Here is a 20,207-nt window from a genome sequence, read left to right as displayed (position 1 = left end):
CAGGGAAGCGTGACAGCCCCTGCGTGCCTCCCCCTGGGCATGTCCCCAGCTACCAAGGGCTGTCACCAGCTCCAAGGCCTGAGCTTGGCACTGCCCATTAGGCTTCACTGAGGATTTTGGGGGGGAGAGCGCCTTGCTGCTGGGTACCAGTGAGGGCTCGAGAGCCACCTGCCTCCCTGGGAAGATGGAAACGGGGTCGGTAAAACCTGCCCTTTGCGCTTTCCTGCTGCCCTGGTGACTGTGCTGATGTTGCCTTGGCAGAGTGGGAGTGGGCGGTAGGGGGGGTTGAAGCTGGGGGGAGCAGAGCACACTGTACTGAACGCTGTATTTTCTAAAGATTAAAGTATTTTTAAAACAGTCTGATGCTCTTTGGAGGTCCCCTGGGTTCCCCAGGTTTGGGCATTTAGCAGCCACGGGCACAGGAGCTGCAAAGCAAATTGCTCCATCATTGCTATCTGGAAGCCAGCAACCATCACAGCCTGCCTGCTGCCCACAACCACCCTCAAGGACATTTATGCTTTAATCCAGGGGTCTGGGCCAACCTTTTAAGGCCTGGCAGGGTTTAATGCCAGACTCCTCCAGCGATGCCCCAAGCTAGAGCCGGCTGCGAGAGGCAACGTCCCTGCACAGCCCAGCTTTCCTTCTTTTAATGGCTGGTGATGATTTTGCAAGGCTGCACCACTGCTGCCTGAGGCTGTTGTGTTCTCGGCTGGCGTGAAGCCCTGTGTGGCCATGGGGAGGGAATGTGGGAGGATGCTGAGCCAAGAGAAGGGTTGGGAAGGCGATGGGGGTTGTCTGCATCCTGGGCCCCCATCCCTCCCACACCTTGCTCAGGGCAAGGCAGCATTTCCCAGGCTCCTGGGAGGAGAGCTGGATCCCACATCTCCCTTGGTGGTGAACAGCTTCCCTGCCAGAGCTCTTCAGCATCCAAAAAAAGACCAACAGCCAAAATCTTCTAACACCAGCTGGGCTGCAGGGGCTGAAGTTCCCAACAGCAGGTCCTGATGGAGAAGCAGGGAAGCGTGTACTGGCTTGTGACCCAGCCACTGAAAGCTGCTGCCTCCCCCTTCCTTGCCCAGGGGAGCTCAGCTGCAATTTGGATATAACCTTATTTTTTAATTTATTATGGTGTCCTGAGCAGGTTTCCCAGTGGAAAGGCTCCCTGTGTGCTGCACTGGGACAGCCCTGGCCCTGAATGAGCTCTTGCAACAAGCCCAGTGGGGTTTGCACCAGGTCAGGGCTGCACCTGTGTCTCGGCTTTACTCTCGGTGCCCAGGATGAGATGGATGATTTGGGAAGCCATCTGTAAAACAAAACAAAGCAAAAAAGAAAAAATGTTTAATGCAATAAAGAACCAACCCCAAATGCGTTTCCCTTTGGCGCGGAGGAGGAGGAGGGAACATGCTGCTATGCATGGAGCAGCCTCGGTGCAGGAGAGCTCCCTCTGCATATAAATACTAATCATCATGGGCTGACACCACCAGAGCCATCTGACAAGCTCATTCACACTTCTCCTTTGGGTCCTGCTCTCCTTCTGTGTTTGGTAATTTTTAAACTTGCCCAAATATTGAGGGGGAGTGAGGGGTGTCCCCCGTTTCCCACCCCCCCCGCACACTGCCCCCGTCCCCCGGCCAGCACAGCCATCCCCAGCTGAAAGTGCCTGCCCCGTGCCAAAGGGCGACTGTGTGTGGCTGTGGGGGATATGGCCAGGAGCACCCCAAGGGCTGCAGATCCCCAGCTGAGCACCCATCCCAACCTGTCCTAGCCCATCGCGTCCTCCATCTTCTATCCCATCCTGTCCTCTCCTGTCCCCTCCCATCCTGTCCCCTCCTATCCCATCCATCCGCACCTGTCCCCTTCATCCCATCCCATTCTCTTCTCCTGCCCCCATCTCATCTCATCCCTCCCCATTCCAACCTGTCCCTCCTGTTCCCCCGATCCTGCCCCATCCTGTCCCATGTCCTCACCTGGATTAGGTGTCCGTGGGCCAGGCGCAGGCGTGGGCAGGCAGGCAGCACTGCACCCAGGGCAGCCTGGCCACACACGCAGCCTGGCTCTGCACAGCCCTCCACCCGCCTCACGCTGTGGGGGGGGGCCTGATGCCCCCCCATCCTCCTGCTCAGCTGTCCCATGCTGCACAACGCCTTTCTCGTCCCAGCTGCAGACCTCGTGGCCCAGGGTGGGTGGCAGCTCCTGGCAGGACCACCGTGTGCAGTGGGAGACCATTAGCTCTGCTGCTGGAGCTTGGGGGCAAGGGCAGGGGGAGCAGAGCTGGGCACTGGAGTCTCTAGTGTCCAATATAAGGGTTGAGTGCAGACTGCTGCCACTCCTGCAGCACAGCCTCGCTGGGACACGCTGTCCAGCTCTTTGCTTTTGCGAGGCTTGTCAGGATTTAGACAGCTTCTCAGCACACCCGCTGTTAATTTTGGTTGAAAATTAGTAAAAGAGAATCTATAGAATGGGATGGGAGGGTGCTGAAGCAGTGCAGAGGGAGGAGTGGAACCGAACAATGTGTGGGCAGAGCACCAACCATCATGTGTGCCAGGTTCCCTATGGAAAGTGGGTTACAAAGCCCACCCCTAACACAGAGCAAATCTTGGGGTAGTTAAAGCTCTTGCAAACCTGGCTGCTGCCTCCTGACCCCATGTCCCTACACCCAGTGGACACGCAAGGGTTCACGCAAGCATCAACCCTTCTCTTTCTTTTTAAGATTTGAGCCAAAAAAGTCTCCCCTGCTGTATACCCAAAGCTCTGGGGTTTGAGTTGATATGTGGGAAACCTGGGTTTGGTCAGAAGCCTCTGGTGCCACCTTGGGGCATAAGTACCAAGGGCCAAGGCCACCCGCTGCAGCATTTTCCCAGCCGGGGAGGGAGCAGCAGGGCACAGCCAGCCTCAGAAAGAGGAGGCAGTTGCAGACAGATGTGGCTGAGCATCCCTGCAGCCAGCCCAAGCACTCAGGTTTCTTAGGACTCACAAACAAGGGCTCATGGGCCCTATGGCAAATGAGCTGCAGGGGAAAGGATGGGACCAGGATGCTTTTCCCTATGGGATTCCAAGGTGGAAAAGTGCAAAGGGCAAAATCTCAGAGAGAAACTCCTTCGGCTTCTGCTCCCCTGAGAGCTGATGTGGAACAGTTGCAAAGGAGTTATACCTGCTTGTAAGCCAAATCTGTGAATTGACAGAGCCACCTGGCATCTGGGCTATGAAAGCACAGGTGCCCAAGGAAAAGGGAGACAAGCCCTCTCAAGAGCTCCCTGCCCAAAGCCTGCCTGGGGGTGGCAGCCAGCAGGGACAAGGGTATAGGAGCAGTAAGGAGCAAAATGATATTTACCCAAGGGGTTAAATATATCCAGGAGCAGCGCCCCCAGGACTGTGTAAGCCTGGGGGTGTGGGTGGAAAGGAGGGAGCCTGACCTAGCCTGGGGATGATGAGGGATCAGAATCAGGCTGGAGGGTGGCTGGGGCACAGAGCATCCTAAACAACCTGAAGCCCAGCCATGCTGGTGCTGGGCTAGTGGCTCTGGGCCAGTGGCTACCCTGGCATTAGGCTTTAGTGCCTTGTGCCAGCACTAGCTGCAGCCTGGCTGGTGTCTCCCATGTCTGGATGAGCGTGGTTTATATGCCCAAGCTATGGCAGTTTGCAGTGAGTCCCCGTGTGCATCCTGCATCCCAGCTGCTCGTAGTGGGGCAGGGCATCCATTTGAAATCCCCTTTGCAAGGAACTCCTTGCTTCTCTTCCCTGGGGAGCAGCAAGCATGGGTATTACCCTCTCCATGCACCCCACCCCATGTCTGCCAAGAAGTGGAGTTTTCTGTGTGCCAGAGGCTGTCAAAACAGGTAGCCAAGGGAGGCCTCCTGTGCTGGGGCTGGTGGGACCCCTGTGCAGGGGCATGGGAGGTCTGCAGCTGCAGCATCCCTTCGCAGCCCCTCACTGGTATGGAGAACCAGGGGAACGGCTCTTGCTGGAGGATGAGGAGGAGGGGGTGCTGTTGGGAAGGGTGGCTTCGCCCCACCCTGTAAAGCCTGGCACCTCCCTGGGGAGCATCAGCAGAAGATCAGGCTCTGCTGGGGGTCAGGCAAAACCCCAAGCAGGGGGCTTGGATGCCACCTTCTGCTCCATGTGATGGATCTGGGCAAAGGGCAGGGCCTAAGATCTCTGACCTCTTGGATGTTTCCCTGCATTAACAGCCTGTTTCTGCCTAAAACACCCTGTCTGTCCCATTGCCATCTGTCCCTCCAGGCAGGGGTATGAGCAGTCATTCCTGACAGTTTAAGGCTTAGTTAATGTTATAAATATTATCTAAAAGCAAGTGTCAATTCAAGGCATAATCCCAGGCTGATGTGTAGCTAGGTGGCCCATACAAGAAAAGCAGGATATTTGGACCCGTGATGCAGTTATTTGGTCATGCTGCCGGTGTTTAGATTGAGACCTGCTGTGTGCATCCATCCGGAGCTTGTGAAGGCAGCGAGGCCTGCAGGGAGCAAAAGTTCAGCCTGGATTTTTAAGGGGAGTAAAGCATGGGTTTGCTTTTTGGGAGCAGGAAAGGAAAGGTCTTTCTGGGGCTGAACACCCCTCAAGGAAAATGCACATGGTGAGCCACCAGCATAGGCTCTAAAATACCCTTTGCCCCGCAGGAGCCCCTTCCCTGAGCTGTAGTTATCGGGGAGCTCATGGGGCTTTTAAAGCCCTGGCACAGGAGGCAGAAATGGGCTGCGTGGTCCTCTCCATGCCAGGAGAGAAACCCTGGTAAACGTGAGTGCTGGGAAACTGAGCAGGGGCTGAGGGACCACAGTGCCAGAGATGTGCCCTAAAATAAATGGGTGCAAGGCACCAGGGATACAAGAGCTGTGAATAATGCTCCTATTATTATTACTACTACTATATTGCTGGGTAGGAAACAGCACAGACTTAATGGCTGAAAGCAGCAGCAGTGATAACAGGCGCTAGGAATGGTTTTCAGGGCATTTATTTCCCTGCAGGAGTGTTTTTCAGCAAGGGACAGCTGGGGCTGGGTAAGGCAAATGAATGCCTTGCACAGCACAGGGCAGTGGGAGTGCGCAGCCCAGCAGCCATGACAGCATCCTCCCTCTCCCGCAGCAAAGTCCTGTCGTCAGGAGAAGCTGACCCCAGCCTGATGGGCTATTTTCAGTCCAGTTCCCTAAAGGAATGAAGGTCATGAGCTCGTGATGCTGGTTTCCTCCTTCTGGGCTGAACCCACGGGTTATATCCAACCACCTACAGCATGCAGTGAGGGGCTTGGCAGAAAAACCAAGGCCCCCAAAACCTTAATGAACATTAGCAGCTCTGCTGATTAGCAGTCTCTGCCTGTTGGGACTATGCCACTGACCAGGGTGGAGGAGGGAGCGAGGGGGTGGAAGACACCACAGCCTGCCTACCCTGGCACCCGGTCCTGGCCGTGGTGGGAAGAGCACCCTCCTGATGCCTCCTCACAGCAACAGGGAACACGTGCTCCTGTTTGCTCTTGGGATGTTTTCACTGCCCTTGTGCTGCCTGGGGTTTCTCCGTTGTGTAAAGAGGTTGAGAAATGGAGGAGGGTATGCGTTTAGGGCTATGCAACGTTCAACTAGATGAATTGTTTTTGCCCCAGACAAATGTCAGCAGTGGCTTTACAGCTGCATTCTTGCTTGCTTACTCTGCCACTGCCATGGACCATTTGTCTCAGACTTTAAATGTCTTTTACCGATTACTTCCTCTATTATTTTTCCAGAAACCCAACTAAAGCTTACATAACCATCCCTTGTTATGCAATCCACCATTCAAGTTTTGTTTGCTAGGAAACAATGCGTTCGTTTTTTTCATTCTTTGTCATTGAATCATAGAATCATTTAGGTTGGAAAAGACTCGTAAGATCATTGAGTCCAATCATTAACCTAACATTACCAAGTCCACCACTAAATCATGTCCCTAAGCATCACCATCTTTTGGAGAAGAAACAACAATGAAACCCACATTGGGGAAAATTTATCCTTTCTATGTGTCATTGGATAGGTCTTTCTTTTGCAGTTAAGTGATGGACTCCTGCTGGCCTCTTAATGCGCACTGGTTCTGCTTTCACACCCTTGCTTGAACTTAAGATAACTTGTCACACCTGATGTCAATGGGTGCAGAGGTACCAATTGCCACATGCTGAGGTTAGTTGTGCTCCTGTCATTTCAAAGGCTGCACTCTCTGAATCTTAGGATTTAGTTCTTTCCTGCAATTAATTTGGAATAATGTTTGAGATTTGTGATAGCCTGCACCCTTTCTGTGTCTTACTGCTTCTCCTCTGCAGTACAGAATGTAGAGTAGCTGCTGTAAAAACTAGAAGGCAAAATTGGGCTTATTAACTGGTATGTAAAATGCACTGGGCCAATTCTGAATGCTTTCAGTGAAGAAACTAGAAATTCAAGTAACCTTGTACTGTCAGATTATGGCTATATATTAGTCAACACATCATGGGTCAGTCCCCACCCGACATTGATTGCTTATGCCAGCAGTTCAGAAAGGTGTTGAAGGCATGTTATGGCATTACGGACACTGTTCTAGGAAAGGTTGATGTAGGATCTGTGGTTTTTTACTTTATGTCTCAAGTTAATGTAGTAACATAACCTTCTATATAATGAGAAAAGCTCTGTAAAGCAGATGCATATTCATTCAGTCCTAGGCCACAAACCGCTCCTGGCAAGGCAAAGAATTCAGCACATGGCACTGTATTTTTCCTTGAGTAGCACTGAACTTGCTCTTTAACATCAGGATAACTTCACAGCAAGTGAAAGCTAACCCACTGGAACAGCAATGCAAGTACTTGCATATACAAAACCCAGTGGTGGGTTTGAGCATGCCAGTTCATAAACTGAACTGGTAATTTAGCAATGGAGCTGAATTACCATGTTACTGCTACAACCCGATGGTGGGTAGTTTCCTCCCTCCTGCAGAACACCTGCACATGACAAGCAGCAATCACTTGACTGGCTGAAGTCAAGTTACTTTAAGAAGTAGCTTGATTGCTTGTGAAGCAAGGACTTCTGAGAATAGCAGTGTGCTTCACTACGTGCTTAAATGATCAGTGACTTCCAGTTGATGGAGCTGGTGACTTTGTTCTAACTTGGGCTTCTATCTCCCCAACACATGGCTATTTATGATATTATAATGGGTCCCTAATGGGAGCTTCACAAGTATGCCTGTGAGCATTAACAGCGCTAGGCAGGGCCAGGAGGTTGGCTTGTTACATCCAGAAAACAAGAGTAGCTGTTCAATGACTTGTGAGAGCTAGACTGTAGCCGTCATCCAACACGCCTGTACATGAAGGAAGCAGTTAGTGCTTTGCTCTAGGCTTCATGCCAATATTGACCTCTGAGTACATATATACACCCACAAAATTACTTTCCCCTCTTCAAAGCATGCCCTTCCTATTCATGAAAGCATTAAGTAGCAGGGCAATTAGGCAACAGACCTAAGTTTTCAGAGGGGTTGCAAATGCAGTACTGATCTTCTCTTACAATGAACCACTAGACTGCTTACTGAAAAGCAGTTTTTACCCTAGCTCTGAGTGCACTGGAGAGCAGACTATGCCAACCTGAAGAGACATAGGCAGCCAGAGGCAACTTATATGTACCACCTGCAGAGGGCAAATGTACCCTCCTTTCTCAGCCACTACACCACCCTGCCACCTTGGTTTTCTAACTGTCAAGCAGTCACAAAATTCCACTTTGTAATAGTGAGCACCATGCTGAACACCAAAGGGGGAACACTTGTGCACAGAACTACAGAGGAAGAGTATGGCAGCAGAGGGAGACAGCATCTAGCAGAACCCATTCTAAATGCCTGCTTCAAAAAAAGAAAGTGCAAGCTTATTATACATCATTTCTCAAGTAGTATACTCTCGCTTAAGTTTTAGTGTGCATGTAGTACTATACCTGCACATTTTCAAAACCTTCCAGGCAGAAGCTCATGAGCTACAATACCATTTTTCTCTTCTAATAAGAAATAAACCCATCCCTTGTAGTACACCAGGAAACACTACTAAAGTTCTTTTGGCATACGTTCATTGAAAAGGCAGTAGTTCAGCTAAGGGGCATTAAGCTGTCAACCACTGTTTTTACACCACCACATGCCCTTCCAACCACTTAGGGAAGTTAGAGAAGCAAACAAAAACACATCTGGGCATAATGGCTCTAGAAATTTATTTTCAGAGCTTAGTGCTTCGACTATGATTAAAATACTTAAGCAATTTAAAAATGCTACTGACTGGGTACTAGAACTAGACAAGAACACAACTAACACCATTACTTTCATGCACTGACAGATACTAGTTTGCTCATGCCACTGAAGTAGGACCTTTCCCGTTCACTCATCACTTCAAAATGTAGGGGTCTTCTACAGAAGTTGCATTCAGCTGACGAATGTGGTTTCAGCTCCAGACCAACATCGTTCCATGTAGCCAGCAGTTTTTCTGGTAGGAACGGAAAAGTTAATCAAGATCAGTGGATTGCTTTAGAGAAGCAGCAAAAGAGAAGTACCAGCATACTTATTCTCCTAGCAAATGAGGAGGGGTAATGGGAATTCACTGTGACATAATTTACCTCTTGAGCAAGGTGACTGGGCTGCAATTAAGTCTCAGCTATCCTCATACCACCCCTTCTGACAGGATCAAGTAGCAGCTACTTTCCCTGGACAGATCCATGTTTAAGACAGAGTAACAGCTTGGCCAAGGAGACCAGATTTCTTTGGACACCACATAACAAATGAAGATTTCTTTGGACAATGCATGAGCAGAGCCCCAGCAGAGGTGGTTGCGTACAAGACTGCACTGGTCTTGGACTGCACTGGCCTTGGACACTCTATTCCAGGTCACAGTGCACTAGCCTTCACACATCATGCTCAAAGCAGGTTAAATGCAGAAGTATGCACTATGTGTGCTGCAGTAGCGGAAAGAAAGTTACATCTAGAACTTAAGCATTTCCTAGTCTTACCTTTAGTATAAAGACTGCATAGACAGCCCAGTATTTTCATTGCACTGATGCAAGAATCCACTCACCGAGAAAATAACTCATCATCTGAGGGGTGTGGTGAGGTGTAGGGGCAATACGTAGCAGCTCTTCTCCACGGGGAACTGTGGGATAGTTGATTGCTTGGACATAGATGCTGTGCTGACTCATCAGCTTGTCACAGATAGCTGTATTTTTAGCAGCATCTGCAACCTAAAGTTCAAAATTGTAAGTTACAAGACCAACCAAAACATGCAAGGTGGCAGAACTGTCAGCCCAACTTAGCTAGCCACAAGAATCAAATAGGACTATTTAGCCTTCCTTGTGCCACTATAAATAGCATACACACCAGAAAGAGCTTGTGCTGTAGAGCCCTCTGAGCATAAGCACAGCATTGCAGCTTAGGTGGGTAGCTGTTTAAACCTGAACTCTTCTTTTTACTCGCTAGTTACCAGTCTCCTTGCTTTCTGTATACTGTTAATTGTGGGTTTCATACACTTTATCATTCTGCTTTACAACATTTATAGCAGGCTGAGGTCAACTTAAGTAAGACTCCTAGTACATCACTGCTGAATGCTAGGACAGGTTTGAACTTTGTGAATATTAACTAATACCTGAAAGTGTAATGTGATCACAGACAGAAAAACAGGCACCACAGTCCTGTGTCAACAGTGACCCAAGTACTCACCCTTATTGGAATGATGTGACTGGGGCAGTGCACCACAGGAAGCCCTGCATCCATCAGCATCTGTCTCATAAGCTTCACATTGCGTTGGTGCTGGCGCCTCAAAACTCGCCCCTCTGCACTCTTCAGGGTTCGGATGGATTCTAGGGCACCAGCCAAGAGCATAGGTGGCAGGGACGTTGTGAAAATAAAGCCAGCAGCATACGAACGAACGGTGTCTATCAGAGACCTTGTACTGGAGATGTATCCTCCTACACAACCAAATGCTTTGCCTGAGGGGTGAGGGGGGGGAAAAAAGGCAACCAAGCTTATTCTTTCCACCCATTAGAATGGCTTGAGGTATTATAACCTTTCTTTGTTTTCACTTGAAGGAATGAGTTGACTACATACTTAAGGTAGTCATGGCAGGCAACAATTCTAGCTGCACCACCCCCCCACCCAGCTAATCTGTATTTACTCAGCACATGTTACAGCTTTGTTTTTAAGCCAATCCTGATAACATGGATCTACTTATTACACAGCAAGGACAGTTCAAGACTCTCAAATACTCAAGTTTTGATTTTGGGGAAGACCTTAAGCCCAATCATCAGGCATAGACTTCAATACTGACCCCAAGAGATCAACACTAAGTCTCTCAGCAGATTTAAAATAATCTGTTCCAGAGATGCTAGAAATAGCCTATGCTCCTAAGGAGTACACAAGGTTGTTACTGTGATTGTACAGTTGATATCAGCCCCTGTTTCCAAATACAGGTGGATGTTCAGGTATCAGAACAGAGCCACAGGTAGAACTAGGGTGTCTGGTGAATGCTTCTGTTCATTAGGCTGTAACCCAAGATTGTAAGTTAGTTTCAAAGCCATGAACTTTCCTGGTAAATTTTATTTATGTTTCAGAAGCTGTTTAAACAATTTCCCAATTTGCAGCAGTAAACTTAGGAGTAAGCCTGCATTCTACTCAGATAATAGCAGTTGCTTCAGTTCTTGCCAAATGTCTTTACATAACTCCCCATCTCGGGTTTCTAGATTAGGAGCACTCCATTTCACATAAAAGAACTAAGTACTACTAAATATAGAGTACTACCCTACTAGCATTCTCACCTGAATTTATTCTTGAGTTGTATAATATGCTACTGGAGGATTTTTTGCTAGCTTGTTTCAAGGAAAAAAAAAAAGGCTATCTTAACTGATTTGTAAGGCAGTGTAAGTAGCTTAACACAAGCTTTTCAAACTGTGGGGCATACTTAAATCCTTTGGGCTTTTTGAAAAATCCTAGGCCCCAACAGCCCTTAGCAAGTTCATTTGAATAGACTGATTTTGAGTCAACCCACTCAATTTGGCTGCTCAGAAGCTTTGCTGCCTTAGCTTCTGTAAAACTACCAGGCCGTGCATACCAAGTGTTCCAGAGATGATGTCCATTTTGTGCATGATTCCATCCCGGTCTCCTATACCACCACCTCGAGCTCCATACAGACCCACAGCATGCACTTCATCCACAAAAGTGATTGCCCCATGCTCATGGGCCACGTCACACAGCTCTTCCAGAGGACAGACTGCACCTAGGAACAAAGCAGTGACTGGCAGTTTAGGACTCCCTGTACTCAGCTTGGGTAAGTATCTGGAGTACCCCCAAACACTAGGCATTTTGGAAGACTATTTTAATGTAAACCCTTATAGCACTGTACACTTTTAGACCTAAAATACAGATGATTTGAGCACTAACCACACTGGAAGGAGAGAAGGGTTTGATGTCAACTTACCATCCATTGAGTGAACAGTTTCAAATGCAACAATTTTAGGGGTAGATGGATCAGACTTCTTCAATAGTTCTCGAAGGTGGTTGACATCGTTATGGCGAAATATGTGTTTTGGCACCCTGCTATTTCGGATCCCCTGGATCATGGAGGCATGGTTTCCAGAATCAGAGTAGATCTCACAGCCTGAGGAAACAGCCTAGTTACACTTTAAGTATAGAAAGCATAACTGATTCCCAGCATTACTTTATGTATGGGAAGTGTTCAAGGCAGCAAGGGTAGCATGTTTAGAAGGTAATACTCAATCAAACCAGCAAGTTACAGATCACAAAGCAAGAATAATATTTAAGGCTTATTTTAGGTGTTTAACACAAACTTGAGCTTAAGGAAATACAGAAGGGTTTTTCCAAGTCCTTAGTATTTTTATCTAACTCTCCTAACTTCTGAAGTTAGAGAGAGAAATTCACACCCACAGGCAGAATTCCTGCTGCCTCATTTTCAGGTTGAATTTACATGCAACACCAGACAACTCGGTGCATTTTGTCTAATGCCTTCTGCAGTTCCTAGCTCCTAGATCTCAATCTCAATAGGCTGCTACTATGATTTGCATGAGTTGAACATAATTTGAATATGGCATTAAAAAACCCAACCATACTTTCCTGATCAAATAGGATGAATCCTCACTTTGGGCAGCCGTTTGTAAAATGTACTCCCAACTGCTTAGGGCAGGGCTGTGTTTTTTGTGGTAAACAGGGGGTGCAGTTTGAGATCTCACCTGGAAGCATCTTAGCTAGAGTGAAGAGGGTGGAATCATTGGCTACAAAGCAAGATGAGAACAACAGTGCTGCATCTTTTCCATGAAGATCAGCTAGTTCTTTTTCCAAATCAACATGAAATTTACTTGTTCCCGAAATATTTCTTGTGCCTCCTGCTCCAGCACCATGTTGTTTCAGTGTATCCCTACAAAGGGCCCAAAGAGGGGCATTAGCATTACTGTGTGACACAGATGAATAAAGTATTACTGCCAAAAACATTCTAGTACATAATCAGTATTGTTCTAAAAAGGAACTGGCTGCAAAAAGCAGCTGTTATGTTTAAGGTCTTTGAGCAACCTGCACAACGTAGCACAGTATAGAAATCAATTTCAAAAGCCTTCCCACAATAGCTTCTGCAGGTCACTAGAGCTTGAAGCTGCCTCTTAAGAATATGGCACTACTCACATAACTGCTCCACACACACGAGGGTGACGACTCATCCCCAGGTAATCATTGCTGCACCAAACAGACACCTCTTTCTTGGTGATTAGAGAATCAGTATAGTCATCTGCCATGGGAAATATTTGTGCCTTTCGGTTCACTGTTTTGAATACGCGGTAGGTGTGATCCTTCTTCTTTTCATCTATCTTTTTCTCAAAGAACTGATCATACTGGAAGGTGGATACAGCTGAAATGAGACAGACACTTAAGCACACAGGAAATAATCACAAGAGACCAGGCCTGTGGTGGTTTTGCCAGACAATCTTACATTTTGGCAAGTTATCCTGAAGCAGATGAGACACACCTTCTGGTCTTTGCTTCAGCACAACATCCTTAAACTTCTTGAGCAAGCCATTCCACTCTTCTCCCTCCGTCTCAATGTTCCTCACTGTGGCATTAGTTGGTATTTTGGCAAATTCCATACCTACATACATTGTAATAAATTCCAGTGAGCTTAATCAGTTTGAAAGAAAATGAAGTGGAGTTCAGCAAAGCAAACATTTTCAGTAACTCTAACTCTTCTTTAGGAAGCATGTGCCTGAATCCATGTGCCCCTGTTAGGTTCAGCTATTTTAATTTGCTCACAATTTGGCATTGTATGAGACAAAAGGAAAACCTTGCTATTCAATGACAATACAACATGTAATTTCCTTATAACACATTCAGTAAATCATGACTCAGAAACCCACTCTATACAGCTACAACATTTATCTGAAAGAATTGGCACACACCTAACTGAAGGCAGAGTTCAAGTTAGCTGCTTCCTATTCATTCCTAATATTTTGTTCAGTTAGTACAGATTTTTTTTTTTGAGACTATGCCACAGAAAACAAACAGAAAAGTAAAATAAGCTTCCTGAGACAGACAGCAAGGCTTTACTGATATTGGTGAAAGTTCCTTCCTTTGAAGGACAGCCCTTCTGCATCAGGATTGCAAGCCAGCCAACACCCTTTAGTTCCATAAACCAAAAAGAGCATTTGCTTGCTTTCCAGCTTGGATTTGTGCTGGTACTTGCATAGTACTTCAACCCAGTTTCTCTATCTCTGGATATACCACCTTTGCCTACACTAGCACCCTGGTAAAGCTCTCTTTAGTCCTAAGTATCCACTTTGGGTGCAAGCGTAACAGCTCGGTTCACACATTTAGAGCCAGCATATCAAGGTACAGCATACAGTATTCCCACACCAAAATCACCCAGGGGAAACACGGCACAGTACTGCAGGTATGCCATTAACACCCACATTCTTCAACAGCTTTTTATTGCAGTCTCCTATAATCCTACTTGCATAATTTAAGTGGTGACTGTTAGACTTGGCACACTCCAGAGCAAAGTCAGGCACCAGCAGCTCTTCGAAGGAACCAACGCTTCAGTGCACAGAATACATACCTTTCCTGTCTACCTGTATTTCCTGCACATCCTCTTGGAGTTCTAGGCTGGCTTTGCAGAAAACATTACTGTTCTTGTGATTCATCTGAGCTGCCAGGAACGGGCATTTGGTAGCAGAGCTCTGGCTAGCAGCAGCAGGTGGGTGGCCAGCAGGTGGCTGGGATCCATCTGTATTCTGTTGGGCCACCTCTGTGGCATTTTTGGCCTCTGAGGTGGGGGCAGAGAAAGGAAAGCACTTCAGCATCATCATTTTAATACAGTGACTTAAGCTTCTCTATCCATTACCTTCACAATTTGGCACAAGCCATTCAGAACGATTTAACTGTCACATTTTATTTATATAAGCACAAAATCCCAGTAAAACCTAAGGGGCATCTGATTTAAGACACTAGATGTAGCACTGTACCCTTTGGCAGGGGTGGGGGGTAATCTCTTTCACTCCCAAATGGGAGATTTTCTTTTGAGGAGCTCGGCTATTTTCAGCCACCAGTCCTTCCTCTGCTGCAAGCCTCAACTCCTTCCCCTGAATGCCAGAGTAAGAAGCCCCCAAGGAATGTTGGGGGTGGGGTGAAGAGCCGCTCAGGCGTGAGAAATCCCAGCTCTGCAATCCAGGATCACAGATCTCCAACCAGAGCTCACTGCAGGCTGTCCTAAAAGGCCAGTCTCTGATTTGTGCCCATGCTTAATTAGCACAGACATTTAAAGAATTAAGCAACCGTTATCTCGAAGCTGCCCACTCCAGAAGTTTCCTTCTACAACATAAGATACCTGTGTATATGGTTTTTTTTTTTACGGGCGACTAGGTCTGTCCCTAGGAGAGCTCCCCGCTACGCCTTCCGTGACCCAGCGCAGCGACCCGCCGCCCACCCTCAGGAGAGGCCTGGCTCCTGAGGCGCAGCCCGAGGCCGCTGCTCCCCCCTCCTGCCGTACTCACCCCGGCGGGCGGCGGGGGTCTCCTCCTCCGCCTGCTGCCCGCGGGCGGCGGACGTGGCCAGGGCGCGGGCGGCGGCCGGGGGAGCCGCCTCCATCATGCGGGGACAGTGCTGGGCGTAGAGGAGCAGGGAGGGCCCGGCCTTCTGCAGGAAGGCCTGCGAGACGCGGGCCAGGAACGGGCAGCGCCGCACCACCGCCTCCATCCTCGCCGCCTGACGGAAGACCGGATGTGACGTTAGCGCCCGCCACTGACCACCACGGACGGACAGACGGACTGGCAGCCGACCCGAGCGGCGATCCAGCACCCGGCACCAGCCGGCTCCGGCGCCGCCTATATAGCCCTGCCGGGCACGGCGCAGGCGCGCCGCCGCTGCCCCGCCGCCGCAAGGCGCAGGCGCGGGCCGGGCCGCGCGGGTCCGCGGGCGGCTCCCGCCGGGAGCGAGGGGTCCGCGGGCGGCTTCTGGGGCGCCCTCAGGGGAGCCGTGAGGGTGCGGAGAGGGCTGGTCGGTTCCTGGGGTGTCGTGAGGGCGCGGAGGGGGCCCGAGTAGCTGCGGGGGGTGTGTGAGGGGATAGAGGGGGGCAGCCGGCCCCGGGGGGGGCTGTGAGGGGACGACCCACAAGGGGGGCATGGCCCCCGCCGAAAAGAAGAAGTGGGTGGTTGTCCTGCTCTGGGTTTCCCCTCAGCCCCAGGCTATGCAACGCTTGTTTCCCAGAAGTAATGGAGTCCCTTATCCTCAGGACAGTAGATTTTGGGGCGTTCATTGGGAAACACGAGCTCTGAGTCAGCCGAGTGGGGAAACCCAGTGCTGCTCAGGCACATCTCATGTATTTTCGTCTTAAACACGCACCCCTGACTCCCATCCGAGTCCTTGCCCAGGGGCTCAGAAAGCAGCGGGTAGGCTCGCTGGTGGTGGCGGGATCCTGAACCCCTCTTGCTTTGCCTACAGCCGGTATGAACCTAACACGAACCTAACACTCTGTCGGTGATGCTCAGACTTCCACCACTGTGTTTTTGAAGCGTGGTGCCATTGCCCAGGTTTTGAAGATAAATAAGATGCTTGTGAGAGTGGCAGCAGCAAGTAAAATTGAATCCTGCATCCTCTGGTTTGCAGGGGACAGTTTACAGTTTATTTGTTTGAAAGAATATTTACAGGTGAGTAATGATAAGTTTTCCTCCTTATATATCTGGCCATCCGAGATGCAGTACTAATTCCTGTAAGCGTATACTAACTGCTGAAGTGTGGAAAGAATGGAGAAGAAAGATGACAATGCATTTTTTCCCTCATCTTGCGAAACAATGATTTCACAGAAGACAGGATTTGGGCAGAGTGCTGCCTCTCGGCCTCACAGCCCTCAGCCAGCTGAGCCAGCTTGGGCACTTTGAGGCAAGGGTGGTTTTTGTAACAGGTACAGAGTTTTGAGGAGAGCTCTTAAAGCTCGCTCTTACTCGACTCGTGTCTTGCATGTAGTTGCTTGTAGTTACTAGAAGGTGCTTGTAGTAGAGCGATTAGGGAAATAAAAAACCTACATAGGACTGTGGCTGCTGAACTCAAGTTTGGATACAAAAGGCACTCGGAAAGTATTGGTCAGTCTTTATGTGTTGCAAAGTAATCTTTAGATATCTCCTCTGTCAGAGGGCAGGGGGAAGACCAGCAGGATATTTGCCTGACCCTCCTCTCTTCATCACTGACTCACTTTGAGGATGCTGGCTGCACTATGTGAAACTTTGTGATCTGGGTAAGTAAATCAAGAGGAAGACAACCTTAAACCGTGGTCAAATGGCAACTCACTGTCAACTCCAGTGTGTTACTAAGCCCTGAGGTAGGAAACGGGACAGTGTTCTGCCCTCAGATACTCCTTGTGGGGGACGGAAAAAAGTAGATAGGGCTTTACAAGGCGGAGGCATGGGATTTGGGTTTTTGTAGCAGTAGGCAGTTTTTTAAACACAGTTCACTTCTTGCTTATTAGGAATTTAAGACAACGTTCTTTGATAAGTCTCGATGCTTAGATCTTAAACAATTCAATTCATTATTCCAGCAATGTAATGCAGAAGTTACCATTAAGAAACAGCCTTTTATCAGTGGGCATCGTTAAACTTTTTATATGCTAGTTTTAATTTGTTCTGTAAATACATGATTAAACTAAGGCTATAGTATTTGACCCGAGTCTGTATAGCAGTTGTGATAATAAGAGTCTTGGTAACCACTTGGTAATACCAGGACAGTACTTCCAATTATTAGTCCAGTTTGCTCATGAAGGGTACTCTTTTTTTCACAACTGGCTTTCAGTTAGTATTACATGCCTCAAATATTTACATTTTGCAAAATATAATTGTTAATTAGCACTTGAAGTTTAAAGATACCTGATCTATGTTTCAGGTTACTGCTCTCCCTGTTCCCCTGACCATCAACATTTGACTCCTTACCCTGAAGCTTTGTATCACATCAGTTACTTTAAAAAATGAGGAAACATCCTGACATTGTACCATGCAGGTATCTGGTGAGTGTCCTTAGAGCACAGAGTTAATGTGTCTGAACCTAAGGGATCACTCCAGTGCTCCTTGGATTAATTTCACTTTCAACAATAGAACTCAAGTGCCATATGCTCGATTTATAGTATGTTGATAGTATTTTTCCTTCTCCTCCTGTTCTTCCCTTATTAATTGGCTGTGGTACTTAACACAAGAGGGACAGAGGGAATATGTGTTTTGTTCTAAGGGGCACCAGACAAAGGTGTTGTGCAGATATGCTGGCAGAGTACTGCAACAGGCTGCAGAGCTCATCTGCGTGGACACCTGCCACAGCAGGTTCAATCCCACAAAAATCTGATAAAGCTGCTTTATCCTGATAATCTTAACAGCAGCATCTTACCATGTTGCAGGGTTGAGGGATGAAGTACATTAGTCTGCTCTGTTGCTGGAATTCAGAATCTTGTGGGTTTGTATTCAAAAGTGCATATGAAGTCTGAAGCCTGAAGAGCATCTGCTTTTTACACAAACTTCATTCAAGGTTGGCAGCTGAGACACAGTGACCTTGGCTATGATACAGATGTCTCCAAGTGGAGCAGAACTCTCAGCTTTCCTGTCAGACTTCCCTACAATCTGTGCTATTAATCAGACACCACAATAACACTTATTTAGAGCTTGATTTTGGTGAATTTATTTAACCTTCTACATGACAGGAATTGCGCAGAGCTAAATAGCAACAGAATGACATTAACTTGACCCTCATCTTGGAGAGCTGCCAAAGGAACATGTCCTTGTCAGTGCACAGAGATGGCTGTGAGCTCTGGGACCAACGGAGTGGGGAAAAGTCAGGGGAAAAGGGTGTCTTGTCAACTGCTCTGCCAGTTTCCTCCATTTGGAAATATTGACAGAGCTTACATGTTGAAGGTGAAGTAAATACTAATAAAGCTGCTATTAATTAAAATTTCTTAGGGCTTCAGTGGATTAATTAAATGGTATTTAAAGATGTTAATTGTGGTGATGTATTACCATCAACCTACAAGGCTCAGGAGAAACTAGCATGAAGTGCTACGCAAATGCTGTTTGCCACACTCCAGAAGGACGACTTCAGACTGCAAGAAGGGACAGTACCTTAGCAGTCAATGGGGGAACAAGGAGCCCATCCTGAGAGAGAAAGCAGGCTTACATAGCCCATCTGGAGAGAGATGGCAGGGAAGAAGTGATGGCTGCCTGTGAATATGTAAAGGCAGAGTAGCGTGCAATAGAGAAGGAAAATGGTTTAAGCTGAGGGGATAGCACTGGTGTGAGAACAAATTTATTCAGCTGGCCGTGACAAAGTTTAGGTTGGAAGATGGGTAGTTCCTAGCTGTAACTGTGTTTTGGAGCAGTCTTTAGAGCTGGTACCTGAGATGCTGGGTACCAGGTGGATTCAGCAGAAGCAGCTCAATCTGCCTGAAAAGGCCCATGTGATGCAGTGGCAGGGGAAGGGAAGACTCTCAGCTACTCTGAGAACCTCTGCTGATTTTAGTTTTCTAAAGCCCATTCCATTCTGATGATTGGTCCCTTTCTTTACTATATAAGTTGCAAGAGGGGTGGGGGGGAAAGGTCAAATTCCAGCAGATTGGGAGGTGGATGAGAAGCCACAGAAAGTGCTTCCCATATCAGAATCGTTTAGGTTGGAAAAGACCTTTAAGATCATGAAGTCCATTAATCTAGCACTGCCAAAATTAAATTGAAATGGGGGGAAAAATAAAATCCCCTGCCACAGGGTCAAGTTGATTTCTGCAGATGTCTATGAAGAGTTGCTGCTGAAGATGGTCTCTTTCCACGTTACCAGTTTACCATATAGGCTCAGGTGTAAGTTACCTTCAATACTTCCCTCCCATCCTGCTTCTCTCAAGCACATTGTGCCCAATATTCCTAGAAACAGAATTTGATTCAAAGGTTCGTAGCCTTCATGCAGCCTCACATCTGTCAGCAGTTAGCTCCTTTCGTGGAATTTTAATGAATTTTGTGCTTTTAAGAGAGCATTTAGATATTTCAGCAGAAAAGCAAGAGTCAAAGCCCCTCTGCACTCAGCCTGTCCAAATGAAAGCATGTAACTGTACCATTAGCAACATTTAATCCCTCTTGCCCACTTCTGAAGTCAGAGCTGTGCATATTCCTAATTTTTTCCCACCCAGTCAGTGTCATGAGAGGGTGAGCCAGAAAAACAATTCCCCCTCCCCACGCACAAGCCACTGTCTATATTGAGATTTGAATTTTCCAAGGGAGTGGATGTGATCCTGACATCTGGATTTAATCCAGACTCAAATTCCAGGCTTAGGTCTGAGAACTTCTACCTCCGGTCCTGAGACTGGCAGTTCTTAGAGAGAACTTAGTTTACCTTTTAAGGCAAAATTCGAGGGTTGCGATAGTAGCTGCATAGTGAAAATTCTTCCCAGCTGAATTTGTTTAGCAGATTTTCCTCATTTGGATCCAGTGTCTTCTTTACACGACAGAACAGGAAATCTCATGTCTCTCTAGGACCTTCTAATCAGTAGAGAATTCAACCAAGCTGGAAGAGCTGCTGAATGCTGAGGTATGTGCGACCTGTTGCAGAGCGACTGAGCAACAGCCCTGTGTCACAGATGCAGGCCAGGCAAACTTCTTACCCCAACTCATACAAAAAAGTGTTGAGTTGTTTTTCTCCCTCTTTTAAAATTCATGAACTGCCAGTGGGTCCTCACAAGGGTGTTGGGTCAG

General features: G+C 47.8%; 1 protein-coding gene across 1 annotated transcript; it reads right to left on the bottom strand.

Annotated features, from left to right (window-relative positions):
• Positions 1-8,213: 8,213 nt before the first annotated feature.
• Positions 8,214-15,201, bottom strand: ALAS1 (5'-aminolevulinate synthase 1). The gene is made up of 10 exons (XM_075714253.1): positions 14,946-15,201; positions 14,066-14,233; positions 12,947-13,102; positions 12,643-12,865; positions 12,198-12,382; positions 11,429-11,608; positions 11,063-11,227; positions 9,676-9,944; positions 9,038-9,200; positions 8,214-8,452 (listed from the first exon to the last, which is right to left on the bottom strand). Exons 1-10 carry the CDS (start codon positions 15,199-15,201, stop codon positions 8,292-8,294), a joined length of 1,926 nt encoding a protein of 641 aa, XP_075570368.1. The 3' UTR covers positions 8,214-8,291.
• Between the last annotated feature and the right edge of the window lie 5,006 nt (positions 15,202-20,207).

The sequence above is a fragment of the Pelecanus crispus genome, chromosome 7, assembly GCF_030463565.1.
Source record: "Pelecanus crispus isolate bPelCri1 chromosome 7, bPelCri1.pri, whole genome shotgun sequence".
In the NCBI taxonomy this organism is placed as follows: domain Eukaryota; kingdom Metazoa; phylum Chordata; class Aves; order Pelecaniformes; family Pelecanidae; genus Pelecanus; species Pelecanus crispus.
The sequence above is the reverse complement of the archived record's forward strand: the minus strand, read 5'-3'. Positions and strand labels throughout refer to the sequence as shown.

Bases quoted from the DNA above. Each gene is read 5' to 3' on its own strand.
- ALAS1 (XM_075714253.1), bottom strand. From the start codon at position 15,201: ATGGAGGCGGTGGTGCGGCGCTGCCCGTTCCTGGCCCGCGTCTCGCAG. The intron at 11,228-11,428 runs GTAAGTTGACAT...CTTTGTTCCTAG, and splicing joins AACTGTTCACTCAATGGATG to GTGCAGTCTGTCCTCTGGAA. The intron at 9,201-9,675 runs GTGAGTACTTGG...TTTGAACTTTAG, and splicing joins GTCACATCATTCCAATAAGG to GTTGCAGATGCTGCTAAAAA.